The sequence below is a fragment of the Erithacus rubecula genome, assembly GCF_903797595.1.
Source record: "Erithacus rubecula genome assembly, chromosome: 14".
Lineage (NCBI taxonomy): Eukaryota > Metazoa > Chordata > Aves > Passeriformes > Muscicapidae > Erithacus > Erithacus rubecula.
This window is the reverse complement of record NC_136666.1, coordinates 19113878-19134225: the sequence shown is the minus strand read 5'-3', so window position 1 is coordinate 19134225 and position 20348 is coordinate 19113878. Positions and strand designations below refer to the sequence as shown.

The 20348-nt window shown below is 62.8% G+C and overlaps 4 protein-coding genes across 4 annotated transcripts; 3 read left to right on the top strand and 1 right to left on the bottom strand.

Moving 5' to 3' along the window:
- Positions 1-17: 17 nt before the first annotated feature.
- On the top strand, positions 18-2003 carry LOC306807987 (protein shisa-like-1; the record flags this gene model as incomplete). Its single annotated transcript, XM_079318064.1, is given in 4 exon segments — positions 18-887; positions 1454-1563; positions 1565-1680; positions 1769-2003. Coding segments are annotated over 4 exon segments (528 nt in total). The 5' UTR covers positions 18-820.
- Positions 2004-2287: 284 nt separating this feature from the next.
- Positions 2288-8483, top strand: UNC45A (unc-45 myosin chaperone A). The gene is made up of 20 exons (XM_079317790.1): positions 2288-2396; positions 2851-3009; positions 3348-3384; positions 3483-3658; positions 3735-3827; positions 4073-4240; positions 4360-4528; positions 4695-4865; positions 4953-5124; positions 5264-5564; positions 5693-5787; positions 5891-6032; positions 6188-6328; positions 6473-6600; positions 6762-6828; positions 6984-7097; positions 7193-7308; positions 7397-7514; positions 7598-7753; positions 7955-8483. The coding sequence occupies exons 1-20, from the start codon at positions 2385-2387 to the stop codon at positions 8213-8215; spliced, it is 2796 nt and encodes a 931-aa protein (XP_079173916.1). The 5' UTR covers positions 2288-2384; the 3' UTR covers positions 8216-8483.
- A 10-nt stretch (positions 8484-8493) lies between these two features.
- On the top strand, positions 8494-13127 carry RCCD1 (RCC1 domain containing 1). Its single transcript, XM_079317791.1, has 7 exons — positions 8494-8714; positions 9289-9805; positions 11707-11828; positions 12007-12111; positions 12212-12364; positions 12502-12531; positions 12738-13127. Exons 1-7 carry the CDS (start codon positions 8558-8560, stop codon positions 12878-12880), a joined length of 1227 nt encoding a protein of 408 aa, XP_079173917.1. The 5' UTR covers positions 8494-8557; the 3' UTR covers positions 12881-13127.
- Positions 13128-14527: 1400 nt separating this feature from the next.
- Positions 14528-20345, bottom strand: PRC1 (protein regulator of cytokinesis 1). The gene is made up of 14 exons (XM_079317756.1): positions 20086-20345; positions 19780-19912; positions 19495-19617; positions 18914-19147; positions 18669-18839; positions 17720-17869; positions 17418-17565; positions 17201-17337; positions 16898-16993; positions 16651-16797; positions 16233-16343; positions 15983-16087; positions 15265-15432; positions 14528-14742 (listed from the first exon to the last, which is right to left on the bottom strand). The coding sequence occupies exons 1-14, from the start codon at positions 20193-20195 to the stop codon at positions 14665-14667; spliced, it is 1911 nt and encodes a 636-aa protein (XP_079173882.1). The 5' UTR covers positions 20196-20345; the 3' UTR covers positions 14528-14664.
- Between the last annotated feature and the right edge of the window lie 3 nt (positions 20346-20348).

Here is a 20348-nt window from a genome sequence, read left to right as displayed (position 1 = left end):
TGAGAGGCTGGTGGCACGGCCAGGCCCAGCCGTGCTTGAAGGCAGGCAGTGCCTGGTGCTGGGCAGGAGCCAGGGGGATGGGAGTCAGTTCCTTGTGCAGGCAGCACTGTCTGAGTAAAGCGTGGCAATGCCTCCCCCAACTCCAGAGCCTCTAGCCCCTTTTCAGAGTGAGCCTGAAAAGCAGTCCCCTCTGCTGAGTTTCAGTGGCTGAGTGGCTGCTAATTACACCATGTCATTGGAGCATCCTCCTGGCTGCTGTGGGAACCATGTGCCATACTTCCTGGGCCCCTGGGGCTACTTACTGCCCAGCATACCAGCAGGGAGGGCATGGGGAAGGATTGGTTGAGGTAGGGAACTTTCTCAGCTCTGGCTTGGTTGGGTTGGTTGAGCTTAGAGGTCTTCTCCAACCTAAATGATTCTGTGATTCCACGATTCCTGCACAACCCCCAGCACATCCACATCCCATGGGCTTGGCCCTTGGAAGATCAGCACCTCGCAGTGCTTGCCCTGTGCCCTGGCCTGGTCCACTGCCATTTCAGGGACTCCCAGGATGGGTCCAGGTGCCCAACTTGGGCCCTGGGCGTGGCAGCTGATGCTTTGCATCCAGCCGGGAAATGAGCTTGGTCCTACTGCTGGCCCCAGAAGCTCATTAGTGATGCTCCCGCCTCCACCCCGTCCCTGTGGACAGAGAGAGTGCAGGAGGCTCTAATGGCTCTGAGCAGCCCTTGGTGGAGGCTGAGATGGAGGCGGGAGCAGGAGGGGCTGTGGTTTCTGCCTCCACTGGAGCCAGAACTGCCTCTGCCCAGGGCTGGCCAGGAAGATGCGGGATGGGCACCTGCTCCAGCTGCTCCTTGCCACGGCTCTGTTCCCCAGCATCCTTGGGACAGGTACAGCCCCATTCCTGCATCTGCTGTTCCCTGAGCCCATCCCTGATGGGGCCTTGGCCCTTGGGGGTTGCTCCCCTGAAGCCCCAAATGGAGGTTAGGGGTCTGTGCTGGGGGGCAGTGGTCTGCAGTGAGGGGTGGTGGTCCTTGCTGGGGTTGCTCGCACTGCAGCACATCCGTGGGGTCGGAGTGCCCTCCCTGTGGGGTGATGGGGAATAGGGAGGGGGTTCAGCCTGGGGGATGGGGGCTGACCTGATGTCCCGGGGGCTTTTCCCTCCTCTCTGCCTCCATCGCCGCCCTTGCCCATGTTTGCCCTCGCTGAGGCCTGGGCGAGCACTGGAGGTCACGGCACACACAGGCCGTGTGTGTGCTGCCTGCTGGGCTGTAGCCCGCCCTGGGGGCCGGGCCGGGCCCCCCGTGCGGCGTTAGCCAGGCTCCCTCGGCCTGCGGAGCGCTGAGCCAGCGCAGCCCCGCTGGCCCGGGGAGGCTCTGCGCTGCCGCACCGCCCAGCCCTTCTCGCTGGAGCCGGCAGCCCGTCCTGCCCTCCCCAGCGCCCCGTCCCGCTGCAGCCGTGCAGAGCCTGCAGCTGCAGAACCTGCACCTCTGCGAGGGCTACGTGGGCCCCGACGGCCGCTCTCACTCCGGCTTCTACTGCCCGCGGCTGAGCGACCCCCCCCGGGCACCGCTACTGCTGCCGGCCCCGCCGCGCCGCTCTCAAAGCCTGCTGCTCGCAGCTGGCGCTGGAAGCCCTCGCTGGGGTGAACCTGTCCAGCCTGGCCGGCCCCGGCCTGCTCCGGTGAGGAGGGGCCCTGGGGGCTGCGGTGGCCTCTGGGGCCTCCCCGGTAACACCGTGCCTCGGGGGGTCGCGGCTGCCCCTCCTGAAGTGCCGCACCCCGCAGGAACCCGCTGGCCCTGCCTTTCGTGGGGCTCTACGGGCTCCTCGTGCTCCTGCTCATGGCCATCGACCTCTGCCACTGCTACCGGGGCCGCCGCTGCCACCTCCGCCGCCTGCTGCCCGGTGCCTGCCGCGCGGCCCGCAGAGCCCCGCGGGGGCACCGCGCCGGCACCCGGCCTTCCCGCGGAGCCGCCGGGCTGACCCGGCCCAGCCGCGGCTGCTGAGCGCGGGGCGGGGCGGGGCAGGGCGGGGCAGGGTAGGGTAGGGCGGGGCAGGGGGTGCACGGGGGGACTCGCACCGGGGTGTCCGGGCCATCGGGGGGGTGACTCATCTCGGGGGGGGTACGGGGGGTGTACGGGGGGTGTACGGGGGGTGTACGGGGGGAACAGTCGCTGCTGGATTTAACTACGGGAGTTGCACCGAGGGAACGCTCGCTCCCGGGGTGCAGGGCGCGGCGGGAGGCTGTGGGGGGGACACACCTGACGGCCGTGGCCGGTGCTGGCACCGTCCGGCCCCGCCCACTTCCGGGCGCGCCCCGTCACGTGACAAGGGAGGCGGTGTGCGGGATCCCCGGCGATCGGCAGTGACGTCACGGGCGCGGCGCGATGGAGGAGCCGGTGAGCGGAGACGGGCGTGACCGGGGCGGCGGGTCCCTGTCCCGGGAATCCCTGTCCCGGGGTCCCCGTCCCGCAGGTCCCTGTCCCGGGGGTCCCTGTCCCGGGGTCCCTGTCCCGCAGGTCCCTGTCCCGGGGGTCCCTGTCCCGGGGGAATGCCTGTCCCGGGGATGCCTGTCCCGGGGGTGCCTGTCCCGGAGGTGCCTGTCCCGGGGGTGCCTGTCCCGGGGTCCCTGTCCCGCAGGTCCCTGTCCCGGGGGGATCCCTGTCCCGGGGATGCCTGTCCCGGGAGTGCCTGTCCCGGGGTCCCTGTCCCGCAGGTCCCTGTCCCGGGGGGATCCCTGTCCCGGGAATCCCTGTCCCGGGGTCCCTGTCCCGGGGTCCCTGTCCTGTCTCCATCCCCGGATGGCCACCCGTGCGGAGTCCAGGGCCGTGTCCCACCGGTGCCCATCGGCAGGTGACGGCGGAGCAGCTCCGGGCGCGAGGGAACGCGCTGTTCCAGGCGGGGGATCACGGAGCCGCCCTCGCTGCCTACACGGAAGCTCTGGGGCTGAGCGATGCGCCGTCGGAGCGCGCCGTGCTGCACCGCAACCGCGCCGCCTGCTACCTGAAGCTGGTGAGCGCCGGGCGGGTGCGTCACGGCAGAACCGGCCCGGCTGGCCGGGGCTGCTCCCGAGCAGGCACAGCGCCCCTGAGCTCTTGCACGCGGTCCGTGTCTGGGGCAGGGGGTGAGCACGAGGAACTTTAGGGGCTTGAGTGGACCAGAAGTGCCTGAAAAGCCGGGGGGCCGTAGGGCTGCCTGGACACCCTCTGAGGGCTGTGTTCTGGGACAGAGAGCGCGTTCCACTGTGCTGGCTCACAGTCTGCAGTGAGCTGTTCCCCGGTCGGGGGTGTGGGCAGCCTGGGGCTGGTGCTGGCAGTGCTCAGGCACGTCCCTCTGCTGTCTCTCCACAGGAGGATTACACCAAGGCAGAGGCTGATGCGACTAAAGGTACTGTCAGTGGGGCTGGGGGGCCCAGCCTGCGAGCTGCCCGTGGGGCAGGGGGGCAGGGGCAGCCCGGGCTCTGGCACAGCCCCCCTTGCGCGCAGCCATCGAGGCCGACGGCCGGGACGTGAAGGCGCTGTTCCGCCGCAGCCAGGCCCTGCAGCGGCTGGGCCGCCTGGACCAGGCTGTCGCCGACCTGCAGCGCTGCGCCAGCCTGGAGCCCAGGAACAAGGCCTTCCAGGAGGCCCTGCGCGCCCTGGGCAGCAGCATGCACGAGAAGGTGAGCGCGGGCGCCGGCTGTGGCTGTGGCTGCAGGAGACGGGGAGGACTGAGCCACTCTTTCTGCTCTGTTGCAGATGAAGGCCATGTCCTGCACGGACTCGAAAGTGGAGCAGATGTTCCAGATCTTGCTGGATCTTGATGAAAAGGATGCGGACAAGAAGCAGAAAGTCTGAGCTCAGGGAGTGGGGTGCAGTGGGGCTGTGGCTGGGAGGAGAGGAGGGGAGATTGTGGAGGAGACAGGACAGGATTGTTGCTCCTGGGCCAGCTGGTGCTGCCTGGGCAGGCTGGGCTTGCCCCACGCAGAACAATCCCCAGGACAGGGATGGAGGGTGGAGGGTGGGTGCCTGCAGCTGCCAGCAGTTCCTCATGCACAGCATGCTGCTGTGACCCAGAGAGAACTCTCCTTCCCCAGGCTGCGCAGAACTTGATCGTGCTGGCACGAGAAGAGGCTGGAGCAGAGAAGATCTTCCAGAGTGATGGTGTGAGGCTGCTGATGCAGCTGCTGGACACGGCCAAGGCTGACCTGATGCTGGCAGCCCTGCGCACGCTGGTGGGGCTGTGCTCCGGCCACCGCTCTCGTGTAGGTGCCACCACAGCCCATGGCTGGGCCCAGAGGAAAGCATCATCCTGATAAGGGGCTGGGAAAGGCCAGGGCTTCCCCACGGCCTCTGGAAGACACAGGTGTGCTTGTACCTGCAGACCACGGCCATCCTGGCGGAGCTGGGGGCACCCCGCCTTGCAGCAGTGCTGGGTGTGGAGCATGAGCAGGTGTCCCTGGCTGCCTGCAACCTGCTGCACGTGATGTTCGATTCCCTGAAGGAGGGGCTGCAGAAAGACTTCCGTGGGAAGGAGGATGCATTGGTGCTGGGTGAGTGTGGGCTGCGTGGCTGGCTGTTGTCTGGGGAGAGCCCCAGATCGGTGCAGACATCCAGGGTTAACAGGAGGCAGAAGCTCCTGGTCATGGCAGCATCTCTGCCAGCTGTACCACAGTGGGGGCGAGGCCATGACTGCTGGGCATTGTTGTTTCTTGGAAGATTCCTCCAGGGACCTGAAACTGCTGATCAAGCACCTCCTGGAGCTGCTGGTGCTGGAAGGGGCCTCAGCGCACGGCCGTGACAATGCCCTCAACTTGCTCATCAAGGTGGTGCCCAGGAAGTCACCAAAGGAGACCAACAACAGCCTGAGCCTCTGGGTGATTGACCAGGGTTAGTGGAATGGCTGGAAATGCGCTCCTCTGCCCCAGGTGTGCACGTGCCACTGCGCCCCTCACTGGGCTGTCTGACGTTTCCCAGGCCTGAAGAAGATCCTGGAGGTGGGCAGCACAGTGTGTGGCAGCTTCGGCAGCCTGCCCGTGACAGAGAACACCCGGATGAGCACCTCTGTTCTGCTGAGCAAACTGTATGAGGACCTGAAGTGTGATGCCGAGAGGGAAAACTTCCACCATATGTGCGAGGATTATGTGAGGTGAGCCAGGGCGTCCTGGGGAGGGCAGGGGTTTTGTCACCTGCAGCCTGGCAGCACCTGCTGCGGGGGAGGTTCAGCAGGTGGGGCAGGAAGAGGCAGGCGCATCATCCTGACCCATTGTGGTGGTCTTTCCCTGAAGGAGCTGGTTCGAGGGGCACGAGCTGCCGGGAAAGCTGCGGGCCATTCAGACAGTGTCGTGCCTGCTGCAGGGTCCCTCAGATGCAGGGAACAGGGTGCTGGAGCTGGAGGGCATCATGGACAGCGTGCTGTCCCTCTGTGCCTCTGTGTGTGAGGCACACCAGCTGGTGGCCGTAGAGGCGCTGATCCACGCCGCCGACAAGGCCAAGCGCGCCTCCTTCATCACGGCCAACGGCGTCAACCTGCTCAAGGAGATCTACAAGCACAGCGAGAGGGACAGCATCCGCATCCGCGCGCTCGTGGTGAGCAGGGAGGCACGGGCTGCGCCGGGCTGAGCCCTGCGCTGGCGTGGGGACGGCACCACCACGCGCAGCTGGGGGGCAGGACACACACCATCCATTTCTGCTCCACGCTCTGTTCCTGGCTGCAGGGGCTGTGCAAGCTGGGGTCTGCCGGCGGCACGGATTTCAGCATGAAGCAGTTTGCCGAGGGATCCACCATGAAGCTGGCCAAGCAGTGCCGCAAGTGAGCGGGGCCGGGGGCGGGGGGTGGGCAGGGCTCCCACAGCTGGGCTCCCTGCAGCGGGGCTGTCCCCAGCCAGGCTCAGGTGGCTCTCCCACTCTGCCAGGTGGCTCTGCAACGAGGCCATCGATGCGGGCACGCGGCGCTGGGCTGTGGAGGGCCTGGCCTACCTCACCTTCGATGCTGATGTCAAGGAGGAGTTTGTGGAGGACAAGCCAGCGATGCAGGCCATGTTCCACCTGGCCAAGGTGCATACCAAGAGCCGTGGGGTGGGCACCCTGGCACCAGGAAAATGTGCTGGAGCGGGTGTGGAGTTCATGCTCTGGGGTGGGATGTGGGGTGGGCTGCAGTGCTGGCTGCTCCTCCCTGCTGTGAGTGTGACAGATTCCCACTGTTGCCGCAGTCAGAGGACAGGAGTGTGCTCTATGCTGTTGCCTCCACGCTGGTGAACTGCACCAACAGCTACGACCATGAGGAGCCAGACCCACAGATGCTGGAGCTGGCCAAATACGCCAAGCAGCACATCCCAGAGCAGCACCCCAAGGTGAGCAGGGCACGGCTGTGCCTGGTGGGTGGGACACAGCCTGGGGTGCCCGGTGTGGACAGAGCGTCCTTGAGGCCCCCAGGGATGGGATGGGGCAGCGCAGGCGGTGCTGCTGAGGCGAGCGTGGCCCTGCCTGTGGCACAGGACAAGCCCGAGTTCGTGCGGCGGCGGGTGCGGAAGCTGCTGGCGGCTGGCGTGGTGTCGGCTCTGGCCTGCATGGTGAAGAGTGACAACCCGGCGCTCACCAGCTCCTGTCGGGAGCTGATCTCCAGGTGACTGTGCCAGGGGCACGGGGCAGCTGGGTTCCTGCTGAATGTGTGTGCCCGTGGTGAAGGCCAGCTCCTGGACAGTCGGGGGGATGCCCAGGAGTCTGGAGCAGCCCGGGCCCACTGTGACTATCCAAGAGCTGCAACTTGTCCTGCTTGGTCCCTAGAGTGTTCCTGGCGCTGGTGGAGGAGGCAGAAGACCGGGGTGGTGTGGTTGCTCAGGGAGGAGGCAAGGTGAGAGCACAGACCCCGCTGTGCTCCAGAGTCAGCTTGGGCTCTGGATTAGCAGGGGCTGCAGTGGCTCCCTTGAACATGAGGCCTTGGTAAGCTGTGGCTGCCCTGGGTGCTGTGGCCTTGGCTGCAGGACAAGCTGCTGTTTCTGCCCCCAGGCTCTGATCCCACTGTCCCTGGAGGGCACTGAGGTGGGGCAGACCAAGGCAGCGCAGGCCCTAGCAAAGATCACCATCACGTCCAACCCAGAGATGGCGTTCCCTGGGGAGCGGGTGAGTGCTGGCGCTGGGGATTGGGTCAGCCAGGCAGGGGCTGGTGTGGGAGCAGCAGTGGGCATTGACTCAGTGCCACATGCCCTGTCTCACAGATCTATGAGGTGGTGCGGCCCCTGGTCAGCCTCCTGCACCTGCAGCGTACGGGCCTGGAGAACTTTGAGGGACTGATGGCCTTGACCAACCTGGCTGGCATCAGCGAGAGGCTGCGGTAGGGGTGGGGGGAGAGGGGCTGGCTGTCCCCGGGGGCCTGGCGGGCTGCCCTGGGCAGGGAGCGCTCACTGCACGCTTCCCTCCAGGCAGAAGATCCTGAAAGAGCGGGCTGTGCCCATGATTGAGGGGTACATGTTTGAGGAGCACGAGCTGATCCGGCTGGCCGCAACTGAGTGCATGTGCAACATGGCCATGAGCAAGGAGGTGAAGGCCGGGGGGGGCTGGGTCTGTGCTGGGCTGCCAGACCACCACACCCCCACCCCATCCCTCCTCTTTGCCCTGTGCAGGTGCAGGAGATGTTCCTGGCTGAGGGCAGCGACCGGCTGAAGCTGATGGTCCTGTACAGTGGGGAGGAGGACGAGAAGCTGCGGCGGGCAGCCTCGGGGACCCTGGCCATGCTGACCTCCCTGCATCCCCCCATCTGCAAGCGGATTCCCCAGGTGGTGAGTGCCCAGGCTGGGCTGGGGGCGCTGAGGACAGCACCCTGTGTCCCATATTCCCTCCCCACGGTGGCCTGGAGCTCTGACCCCAGAAGATAGGGCAGCCTGTCATGACTCGGGCCTGAATGTGAGATGAGGCTGCAGGGGGGGAACTGGGACCCTTCTCCTGGGGTCGGTGATGATGTTGGCCCCGCTCCCCGGCAGACAGTGCACTGGCTGGAGATCCTGCAGGCGCTGCTGCTGAGCCCCAGCGCGGAGCTGCAGCACCGCGGCGCCGTGGTGGTGATGAACATGATGGCAGCTGCTCGCGAGGTAGCCGAGCAGCTCATCGCCAGCGAGATGCTGGAGATCCTCTCGGTGCTTGCCAAGGACAAGGACAAGCCGCGGGTGGCGCAGGCGGCGCAGGAGAGCCTGGCACACGCAGTGGCTTTCGGGCTCATCAAGCCCAACCCCGGGCACGCCTGAGGGCGCGGGGCTCGCACACCGGCTGCTCACAGGCTGCTCACGCTGCTCAGCGCGGCCCCGCGGGGCCTGGCTGCACGCCGAGCTGGCTCAGCACTGCCCGGGCAGGGCCGGGGCCACGCTGCCCGCCCGGTGCCCGGGGCGAGCGGGAGGACGGGGCTTGCCGCTGCCTTTGCCACCGTCTGCCTTAGCCGGGACGGCCGTGCCGGGGCGGGCCCGGCGCGGCGGAGCTCGGCTCACCCGGTATCACTAAAGCTACTCTTGGACACGGCCCGGCCTCCGTCCGTCTGTCCGCCCGTCCCTCCGCCGTCACCTCCGGTCCCTCCTCCCGGTGCCGCCCCGGCCATGGCGGCGCCCGGCTGCGCGTGGCTCGCGTTCGGGTTCAGCCCCGAGGAGGCGGCGGGGGAGCGGGGCCCGGGCCCGGGCCCGTGGCGGCTGGAGGCGGGTCCCGAGGGCCTCTCCCGCCTGTGGCCCGCCTGGAGCTACGTGGTCGTGGAGACCGGTGAGCGCCCCGGCCCGGCCCGCGGGGCAGTCCCGTGCCCGCTCCCCGGCGTGCCCGCTCCCGTTCGCACCGTGCGCTACCGCGCCGCTCGCCCCGGTTCGCCCTGTCCGCCCCTTCCGCCGCGCCGTTCCCGCGGGATGCTCCCCGCCGTTCCCCGGTATAATTCCCGTACTGCGCTCCCGGGATGCTCCCTGCCGTTCCCCGGCATGCTCCCGGTGGTTCGCCGGGATGCTCCCTGCCGTTCCCCCAATGACATTCCCGGGCTGTCCCCCGGGATGCTCCCCGCCCCGCCGTACCCCTGGGATGCTCCCCGCCGTTCCCCGGTATAATTCCCGTACTGCACTCCCGGGATGCTCCCTGCCGTTCCCCCAGTGACATTCCCGGGCTGTCCCCCGGGATGCTCCCTGCCGTTCCCCCGGTGACATTCCCGTGCTGTTCCGCGGGATGCTCCCCGCCGTTCCCCCGGGATGCTCCCCGCCGTTCCCCGGTGACATTCCCGTGCCGTCCCCCAGCCCCCCGCGCTGTCCCCGTCCCGTGTCCCGGGCCGGCGGTCGCTGAGGTGCCGCCGCGGCAGGCGCGGGGCTGGAGCTGCGGAGCGCGGGGCAGCGGCGGCGTTTGCCGGGCTGGGCGGAGGCGCTGCCGTCCGAGACGCACCTGGTGCTGCGGGGCGCGGCGGGGACCCGCGCCTGGCCGCGGGCGGCGGCGCTGAGCGGGGCGCTGCGGGACGAGCCCGCCTGGAGCTGGGACGAGCCCGCCGGGAGCCGGGACGAGCCCGCCGGGAGCCGGGACGAGCCCGCCGGGAGCCGGGACCTGCCCGCCGGGAGCCGGGACGAGCCCGCCGGGAGCCGGGTCGAGCCCGCCGAGAGCCGGGACGAGCCCGCCGGGAGCCGGGACGAGCCCGCCGGGAGCCGGGACGAGCCCGCCGAGCCCCGCCAGCCGCTGCCGCTGCTGCCCGGTGGCTTCGCCACGCCGCGGCCGCCGTTCTTCACGGCGCTGCCCGCCGGCCTGCGGGTCCGGCAGCTGGTGCTGGGCACGGAGCACGTCCTGGCGCTGGGCGCCGGCGGGGAGGTGTTCAGCTGGGGCGGCGGCAGGTGAGCGGGGACTGCGGGGACACAGCGGTGCGGGAGCTACCGGGGGGCGTTCAGCAACTGCAGGACAAGCAGTGGAGACAAGCTCTTTGATTATCCTCACAAAGGCGTTTGTGTTCATTAGGGGTTGTCTGTGTATTTGCTGCCCCAGTCTGGTTTTCCCAGAAGGTGCTGGAAAGCCCAGCCGCAGATCCCCCTGCCCTGGGTCCGAGTTCTGCCGGTGCATGATGAGCCCTGGCCACAGGAGCTGGCTGCTCTCAGCTGTAGGGGAAGGGTTGCCCTGTTCCTATTTGCTATTTATGGAAGACAAACCCCGCACCGATCATCAGTCACTGTCTAGAGCTGCGAGCCCTGGCCCAGTGCCCTCCCTGCTCCTCTGGCTCGGGGGGATTCATTCACAGCCCAGTCCCTGTTCCTCTGGCTCGGGGGGATTCACAGCCCAGTCCCTGTTCCTCTGGCTCGGGGGGATTCATTCACTGCCCAGTCCCTGCTCCTCTGGCTCGGGGGGATTCACAGCCCAGTCCCTGTTCCTCTGGCTCGGGGGGATTCATTCACTGCCCAGTCCCTGCTCCTCTGGCTCGGGGGGATTCATTCACTGCCCAGTCCCTGCTCCTCTGGCTCAGTGAGGTAAAAATAAATTTGATTTAAGTTGTTCTGTAGGGCTTCAGGGTTTAAATTTTTTATTATAGTTTTTTTATAATGATGGGCAGATTCTTTTTAAATTTTTAATGTTTTTTTTTTAACACGAGGTGTTATTATAGTGAATAGTTTGATGTTATATGGGTTATATTTAATTTTTGAGGGACTGCTTTGCTAGGTTTTATTTTTATAAGTTATTTAATAATTTTTGGTAATTGTTGTGGTAATTTATTAAGGTTAACCGTTTTACTTTTAGTGGGTATAGGAATAATATAATTATACTAAAACCTTGAGATTTTGTACACAGGAGGACAGGGAGTAACATTTAATTGTGGATTTTTTTGGTCTGAAACAGTACAAAATTTAATTATTGAAGAACTAAGAATTATTAAGGTTCAAATGGTTGGTTATGGGATTTGTTTTGTTGGCAACTTCATGTTAATAATTGTTCTGGTCAGGTATTGGCTACTTTTTGGTTGGCACTGCTTCACTGATTAAACAGATTGTAAAGGGTTTTTTTGGGTTTAAATTAGTTAAATATATGGTGTTTGAGTTTGCTGACTTGGCTAAAGCAACTTTAATATTTGGTTTTGGTTGATTTATAGGCATATTTGTACTGTAAAAAGAAGTAAGCAGAACTAACAAGTATAAATATATTGTTTAACTTTATGTTTTTGTTTAGTTACTTTTGGCAAAAGGCTTTTTCACGTATTATTTTTTCCCAAATTTGTTTGAGGACTGTTGTTTTGTTTACACTCAATTTTGCAAATTTGGGTATTTTGGGATGCTTTTTAACATGATAGACACCAGCTCTTGTTGAAGGAGTTTTACTCTATTAACGATTTTTGTAGTTTGAACATTGACATGAACTGTGAGGTTTGTAGTTTCTGTGGGTTGGGCACGAGCTGTGACCTGAGCTCGGGCTGGAGCTGGGCTGGCAGCGGGAGAGCAGGGAGGGCTGGGGGCAGGGGCTGTGTCTGTGTGTCTGTCTGTGTGTCTGTGTGTCTGTGTGTCTGTCTGTGTGTCCGTGTCTGTGTCTGTGTGTGTGTCTGTCTGTCTGTCTGTCTGTGTGTCTGTGTGTGTCTGTGTCTGTCTGTCTGTGTGTCTGTCTGTCTGTCTATCTGTCTATGTGTCTATCTGTCTATGTGTCTGTCTGTGTGTCTATCTGTCTGTCTGTCTGTCTGTGTGTCTGTCTGTGTGTCTGTCTGTCTGTGTGTCTCTCTGTCTGTCTGTGTGTCTGTCTGTCTGTCTGTCTGTCCCTGCAGGCACGGGCAGCTGGGCCACGGGCTGCTGGAGCCGGAGCCGCGGCCGCGGCTGCTGGAGGCGCTGGGCGGGGTCCCCATGCGGGCGGTGGCGGCGGGCGGGTGGCATTCGGCCAGCGTCAGCGGTGAGGGCTGCGACATGGGACAGTGGGATAATGGGATAACGGGATAATGGGATGGATGGAGGGTGAGGCGGCGGGGGCACCTGGCTCAGGGAATACGGGGTGTTGGTGTCCCCGCAGCGGCAGTGCTGCCAGCGAGTGGGGCTCAGGGCTGAGCTGTGCCTTTTCTACCACCCCGCAGAGGCAGGAGACCTGTACGTGTGGGGCTGGAACGAGTCGGGGCAGCTGGCTCTGCCCTCCAGAGCGCTGGCGGCGGAGCGGGCACGGGCTGAGGACACGGGCACAGGTGGGAGCTGCTGCTGGCCAGGTGAGGCCGGGCTGGGCTGGTTCCTGCAGAGCTCCGTGCAGGGCCAGCGGGGCCGAGCCTGCAGCTGTCTCCTGTGCAGGGAGCCCCAGGCTGACGGCCTGCAGGGAGCAGCTGGCTGCCCAGGACGCCGCGTTCATCTCCATCCAGGCGTTCCCAGCCCTGCTGGACCTGCCGCAGGAGCCGGAGGTCAGCGCGGTCAGCTGCGGGTCCCGGCACACGGCCGCGGTCACACGTGAGTGTCCAGCGGGGCCGGGCAGCCCCTCTGGGGACTGAGAGGTGCCAGGGCTCAGCAGGACCCTGGGCAGTGCCCCTGGGAGCAGGGAGAGGACTGCAGGGCACAGAGCTCACCTGGTGCTGTCCCTGTTGCAGGAGGCAGGGAGCTCTACACCTGGGGCTGGGGTAAGTGACACCTCTGCTTTGGGACTCTGCAGCCTCCCCTGGAGCAGCTTCTCATTCCTGTTCTCTCTCCCTTGGCTCTTCTGTCACTGTACAAGTTCCATCTGTGCTGGGGGCTCTTGTGTTCCTCCCCTCCCTCCCCACAAACAGCAGGAGCAATTGCCCTGTGGGGCCCCAGGGCCACGTTATGCAGGAGTGTGTGTCTACAGGTAAATATGGACAGCTGGGACACGGGAACACCACCAGCTCTGACCAGGCACGCCGCGTGGAGCAGCTGGTGGCCGAGGGGCTGCGGGTGGAGGAGGTGGTGTGTGGGCCCTGGACCACCTACGTACGTGTGCGGGAGCCCTGAGGGCCCCAGGACCACAACCCCTGGGTGCTGCCGGGGGGATGAGGGCAGGCTCTGCTCTGCTCTGCAGGACCAGCTCCAGGACCACCCTGTCCTCAGGGCCAGGGCAGGCAGCCCTCCACGGCACAGGATGGGGCTGAGTTTGGCCCACAGTGACCTGGTTCACACCTGGAGTGGGGCTGCAGCTGCATCAGTGCCAGGGACACGCTGAAACAGGCTGGATGTGTTTATTAAATTCACCTTCCCATAATGGCTGCAGTCGTGGTGTGTGCAAAAGCATATCTGGTTCCAGTGAAACTGTCCTGGGGTGAGGGACTGCACGGGGCTGGGATTTGTGAACATGGTAATTCAGGGATGCTGTGGCTGAGCAGCACTGGCCCAGAGCTGAGGGCAGTTCTGCTCCTCTAGGGAGTGCAAAGGAACTTGTGGGGAGCTGGGACACAGAGCTGGACCCCCAACTGACCCCAGAGGGATCCAGACCACGTGGCATCACAGCCAGTGTGGAAAGTAGAGAAGGAAAATGGGGGGAGGCTCAGAGCAGTAGTGGTTTTGTCCCCAAGTTACCATTGCCATGATGGGCTCTGTGGGCTTCATTGAAGCCACAGGCTGAAAATTGCAAGGGCCTGAGGCCTTTTTCTCCTTTCTCATGCTAAGGAGAATTTCTCTCGGGTCTGCTGCAGTTTGCCTGTTCCTCCCTGGATCTTCCCAAGGTGATAAACCTCGGGAAAAACAGGAAGGAATTCACAACAAGATTAAGCACCTGCTGTTTTTCAGAAAGTAAGGAAAAACAGTTCTCACGATCCGTGAGAACGTTCTGTTTTCTTCTACTATCCAATGGACGGCTGTTCCTCTCTTCTTCAGCGATCCACAATATAAAAGTGGTTCGCCTTCACAATAAAGTGGCTTCTCTTTGCTGCTAGCTGGAGGAGTCATTGTCGTTATTCTCCGCGGCCGTATCGCGAATAGCGACAGGCTCTACTCCCCTGCCCTGGGGAAGCTGAGCACCAGTTGGAAGGAGGGAATGAATTGTTTTTGCTTTGTTCTTTGTTGTTGTCTGTTATGGGTTATGTTTTGACTAGCTCCTCTCCCTATTCCCCACCGTGGAGCTGCCGGCCCCTCCCCCGGGCTGTTTTATCTAGCCGGGTGTTTTTCGGCTTTTGGGGCTTTTTGCTGCTGCTTGCCGCTGCTTCGGCTGCCCCCCCTGACCCCCTCCGCTGCTTCAGCTGCTTTTTTCCCCCCCCGGCTGCCTAAACTGCCCCTCTCCCTTCCCCCCCCCATCCCTAAGATTTGCACCGGCTCCAGAGGACACGGATCTGAACTTCGGAGACCACCTCTGGAAGTCTGCCAAAGCTCTGCTGCCCTTCCCGGCGAAGATCTGCCGAGTTCATCTCAATCTGGGTCTGTGCTGGGAAGTGTTTCTTTTGTATTTTGTTAATAAAAAGTTTTTTCCACTTTCCCCTGAAGAAAATTCTTTCCGAGCTTGGTGAAGGAAGGAATTGTAAGGGGGGGAGGGGACCCTTTGGAGGTCTTTTTTCCTAAAATTTGTCCCAAACTTGGACATTGTCTCACATCACAAGTTTCCCTTTCAGCCAATCCCGTGGCTCTGTGTGCCCCACCCCAGGGACCCCCTCAGATACACTCAGAGGTGGGGGCAGTACAAGAACTTTATTCACAACATCTATAATTTTTTTTAAAATAAAAGCACATTTCTATAGCAGCAGTCGTGGGGAGGGTGAGGGTGGAGCCGGAGAGGCTGCAAGGCCCTGCCTCAGTGCCAGAGCAGGGATTCAGCACGTGGCGTGGTTGGTGGTGGAGTTGAGAACATCAGAGGCGCCGTCAAAGCTGGAAACCTTTGAAAGTCCGCGCTGTGGGAACAGGGAGTGAGAGAGGGATGAGGGAAGGGAGGGGCTGCTGCCTCAGAGGGCAGTGGGGACAGAGAGGCAAGGAGATGGATACAAATTAATATGGGAATTATGGCAATTAGTATGGGAACTATGTAACTTGCAGCCAATGAACATTAATGCTTTTCTTTACTGAAATGTATAAAGAATAAAAAGCTTTTGGTAGTGCCACCGTGAATCAGGCTCAGCCCAGCCTGATGGGAGGACAGAAGCTGTCCAGGGCCCCCAGGTCCCCCACCCTGAGAGGAAAGCAGCTCCTCTGCAGCCTCTGGGCTCTGTCCCTGCACAGGTGTGTCCCAGCCACAGCCTGGCATCTGGGCTGCTGCTCTGGGCCCTCTGCCACCAACTCTGCCATTCAGGGGGAGTCACAGGCAGGGCAGGAGCAGCCGCCCTGCCAGGGGACACGGGGGGCTGTGTGGGGACACTGGGGGGACACAGGAGGGAGCAAAGGCGCTGTGCAGCAAGGGGTGGGGTTAGGTGAATTACCGCAAACTCAGAATAGGTGCTGGCAACAGAACTAACGCTGTGGTTACGCTGGGCAGGGGCTGTGGGGGTGCACCCACCGCTCAGGGGGGACATGTTCTCCTTGTTGCGCTCCCTCAGGCGGGCGCGGGGCGGCGCTGCCGTGCGGGCGGAGCTCTGCGTGCGGCCCAGCTGCGGGAAGAGCCAGCTGCAGTCAGGGAGGAGGGAACGGGGCAGAGCCAGCAGCGCTGCGGCAGCCGCAGTGCCCCGGCCCTGAGGAGCCCGAGCAGCGTCGGGCTCCAGGAGCTCTCCGGGCTCTGGGGTCCTGAAACAGCACAGAGTCACAGAATCCTGGAATGACGTGGGTGGGAAGGGACTTTAACGCCCATCTCATTCCAACCCCCTGCCATAGGCAGGGATGCTGCTCACTGGTGATGCTCAGGCCCTGTCTGGCAGCACACACACATTTTGAAGGTTCCCCTGAGCTGCAGGCTCAGCACTAAGGAACGGGTGTACTAGAAATCAAGTACACTAGAGAGAAAGATTTGGCTGGATAAAGATTTCCTGGCACCCTCCTCCTCCCTCAGGCCCCAGAAACACCCCAGCAGGATGGCAGTAGCCCCACAGAGCAGACTGCAGACAAACAGGGGCTTCTGTTCCCCACAAGCTCAGCAGGGGAGGCAGCAAGCCATGCACAGCAGGAAGAGCTGCAGCACCTCAGCTCACCAGGGCAGGGACTCACCTTCTTGCCAGAGGGTGGCAGCCGAGACGTGGGCGAGTGGGAGATGGGCCCCCCGAAGGCCGTGCGGGTGTTGGGGGTGGTGCTGGCATTGGAGGTGCCGTGCAGCTGAGAAAGCAGAGCACACCTCACACAGGGCAGCTTCCCATGGGCTGCAGGAGCCTGACCCCTTCCCACACCTCTGCATGGGGCCAGGGCCAGCCCAAGGCTGTGCTCAGCTGCAGGCACTGCCCTGGGGACAGGGACATTTTACCTTGCTTACTTTGGCAGGAGCGTGGGGGCTGAGCATGCGCCGTTTGATGGGGGTCCGTGGGGTGCTGCCGTACAGCATCTCTGCCTCCATCTCCCTGCTCTTCTTCAGGTGCTGTGGGAGACACCTGCACTTACACACCTGAGCTGCTGCAGCTGTGACACTGCCAGGAGCACTGCCTGTCGGCAGCCTGGCACAGCCACACAGCAGGAACCTCATCAGAGATCACAGGTATCGAGCCAGGTGTCCCCTCTGGCACAGCCAGGGCCAGAAAGGGGCTCAGCCCATGTGGATGTGACAGCAGTGGGCACCAGCCCCACTGCCTGCTCCTTCCAAGCTGGGACAACCCTAGGCTGGCATTCTTAGGCAGGAGCCAGGGACACTCCCAGGCAGAAGCCAACATGCTCAGCTCTGTACTCACCCGCTCCTGCTTCTCCTTCTCCTTCTCCAGACGGTAGAGCTGCCACTGCTGTGACACATACTCCATGAACTGCTGGCCCTTCACCAGGAAAGCTCCCTTGAACTCCTGCTCCCAGGCCTGGACCTTTTTCTCCAGCTCCTCCTGCAGCTGATCAGGACATGAGGGCAGTGTAGGGGCTGCCCTGAACACAAGTGTCCCTTTTTTTCTGTCAGTGGGACCACAGGTCCTTCCCCAGGGCTGGACCTACCTTGGACAGTGTCTTCTGCAGCTTTGCTCGCTGCTTCTCCTCCTTCAGAAGGTTTCCTCCACGATTGGTGAAGCGACTGGGGTCAGCTGCTTTCCTCTGGTAGAGAAGGGTTGTCAGGAGAGACAAACACACCACCCAATCCCCTCCACCAGCCCTGCAAAAACACCCCAGTGCTCAAAACACAGCACCTCACTGGCTCACCATGACTTTCCAGTGCCTCCCTGCTCCTTCCCAGAGAGCTCTCCCATGGGAACAGAGGCACACACTGACCCATGACCCAGCATGCTGCTGCCTGGACAATACCTCCAGCTCCAGGAACAGCTTCCAATTCTCCTCCCATTTCTGAACAGCCTCGAACAGATCTTTGTGTGTTTCGTAGTAGACCTTCATCTTGCCCACCTCAGCATCATGCAGCTCAAGCAGGGTCTCTGTGAAATCCTCTGGAAGGGCACAACAGTCAGGTCAGGGGTTGGAACCCCTGGGATCCCTCCCCAAAACTGCCTGGCCAGCCAGCACCCACCATCATAGAAGGGGCTGAAGTTTTCCCTCTGCTCCTGGCTGTAGAAGCATTTGTCCCAATAGTCAGCCAGCTCTGCCCGGATCGCATGGATCACGGATTTCATGTTCTGCAACTTCAGCTCCTCCAGACGGTCCACTTCCTGCTGCAACTGCCCCCAGCACAGAGCACAGGTCAGGCAGGAAGAGGAGGAGAACAGGGTTCATCTTCTGCGTGAGCCGCTCTCTAGGAGGCAGCTGCCAGCACCACCCTCCAGCTCCTCCCTGATCCCAGCACTCCCACCATGAGCACAGCAGGGCTCTTACAGCTCTCCTGGTTTTGACTCTGGACCAAGACAGGTGCACGGCCGAGGACTCTCTCTCCTCCTCTGGGATCTGCAGCCGTTCCCAGAGTGTGACGATCCTGGCACGCAGCTCCGTGCACACAGCCTCGTTCAGGGCCCGCTGGGCTTCCAGCTGCAGGGACAGGGAGCAGGGCATCTGTTATGGGCTGATGTTTGGACTGGCTCCTCTCCTTGCCTCCCCCGTGCAGCTGCCGGTCCCTCCCTCGGATGGTTTTATCTAGGCTGGTGTTTTCCAGCTCTCTCTCTCTTGCTGCGCTTCGCTTGTGGGCTGTGTCTTGCTCTCTGCCATCTGCTCAGCTGTGACCCCCTCCCCTGGCTGCTTTGGCCGTTTTTTTCCTTTTTCCCCAGCTGTTTTGTCTGTGCCCCTGTGTTGGCTTGTCTTGGGCTTGCTTTGGGCCTGCTCCCGGCTGCCCCTCCCCCTCTCTCCCTTCTCCCTGCTCCAGGGATTTGCACCGACTCCGGAGGATGAGGATCTGGACTTCGGGGGCCGCTGCTGGAGGTCGGCTTGGGAGGCTCTGCCGCTCTCCCCGGCGAGGACCGGCTGGGTTCATCTCATCTGGGTTTGGGTTGGGGAGTGTTTCTTTTGTATTTTTGTTAATAAAAAAGTTTTTTCCATTTTCACCAGAAGAACAATTCTTTCTGAGCTCAGTGAAGGAAGGAATTGTGAAAAAGAAAAAGGGGGGGGGGGCCTTTGGAGGTCTTTTTCCCCAAATTTGTCCTAAACTTGCACAGCATCAGCACAGCCTGGGCCTCTGTGCGCCTGCAAAGCCACACACGTGGCACACGAGCCCCCTGAGAAGGGTGTTCTAGCACACGGCCTTGCCAAACCCCAGCGGCTGCTCTCACATCACCGTGGCAGCTGCTGCCAGCACACACAGCAGCCCCCAAAACTGCCTCAGAGCACGACATACCTGCTGCAGCAGTTTCTGGAGGGCCATGATGTTGTCCTGGGACAGGCAGAACACCTTCTCATCCTCACACACCACATCCTGCTCGAAGCTGGTGTCTGGGGTGTGGTCCAGCTCCTCCATCAGCAGAATGATCTGATGCTTGTTGCTGACAAACTCCTCCTGCCTTTGCTCCTGGAGGTGAGGGCTGTGTCAGGAGCCAGGGGGCCCTTGTGGCCACTCACTGACCCCCTCACCCTCCAGCTCACCTTCAGGCTGTTGAGGGAGGCCACGTGGCGCCGGTAGTGGTCCAGGTCCTCCAGGCTGGGCACGCTGTTAGTGTCAATGCTGAACAGAGGTGTGCACAGGATGTCACTCAGGGCCCGGTCCTGCTCCTGCAGGGCCTTCAGCTCCTGCTTGCGGTCCCGCTTCTGCTTCTGCAGCGCCTCCACTCGCGTGCGCAGGTTCTTCTCCATCTGCAGGATAGTGCTCTCCTCCTCTGTCTGCAAGAGGCCAGGAATCAGCTCTGTTCCACACTTCTTCTGCATCTGGCTCATACTTTAGCTTCTTACACAAAGACAGGGGCCACCAGGCCTGGGTCTGAGCAGGGTGTTCCCCAGGAAGGTACATGAACACCAGCAACACACCAAACAAGATGCTGCAGAACACCACACAGCCACCTAGCAATGCCTGGCCTGTGAGGAGCAACAAAGCCCTCGGCTGTATCAAGCATCCAGAAAAGCAGTTTTGGACAGATATCTGCCCTCTAAGCACTGGCCTCTTGAGACACCCAGGCAGAGGCCAGGCAGCAGCCCTGCTGTCAGAAGGACCCCAGGATCCCACAGCTCACCTCAAAGGGGCCCAGCTGCAGCTCCATGCAGAGGGTGTCCAGCTCTTTCCGACACAGGACGATGCTCTTTAGGAGACGCTCCTTCAGGTTTTCCTCCTCCGCCACCATCATGTCCAGGAGGTTCTGCAGTACAGGCGCGGTTACACGCAGGTGTGGGCACCGAGGCAGGGCGGGGCAGAGGCACGGGAACAGCCGGGCAGGGCCCCCGGTGCCCGCAGCACCCTGGGCGAGCTCACCCCGAGCCTCCGGGCCCCAGCACAAGAACCGGCGCCCCCCGCCCCTCACCTTGATGTGCTTCCTGACGGTGTCGGTGCGCTCCAGCCGCTGCTCCTCGGGAATACCGATCTCCTCCCAGATGTTCCGCAGCGCCTCCATGGCCCGGTTCAGGCAGGTCACGGCCTCGGCGGCCAGCACCTCGCTGAGGGCAGCGCGGGCCGTCAGGGCGGGGAACGGGCCGAGAGCCGCCCCGGCCACCGCCCGGCCCGCCGCCACCGCCCGGCCCGGCTCCCCGCGCTCCCGCCCGGCCGTGCCCCCAGCTCTGATTCCCGGTCCCCGCGACCCCCGGTCCAATCCCGGCTCCCGGTGCCGCACCTTTTCCTCATCCCTCCGCGCTCCATCGCCGCCGCTGCGCCGATTCGAACTCCCGTCACGGACGCGCTGATTGACTGCCGCGCCGCCGCGGCCCCGCCCCTAACCGCCATTCGGGCCACGCTTCCGCCCCGCCCCAAGCCGCCCCCAGCCAATGGCGGCGCAGAGCCTTCGGCGCTTCCAGCCAATCCGCAGCGAGAGGGCCGCGCCCTCCTGCGCGGCTAACGGCGCCAGCGCGCGCTCGCGGCTGACGGCGCGCCGTGAGC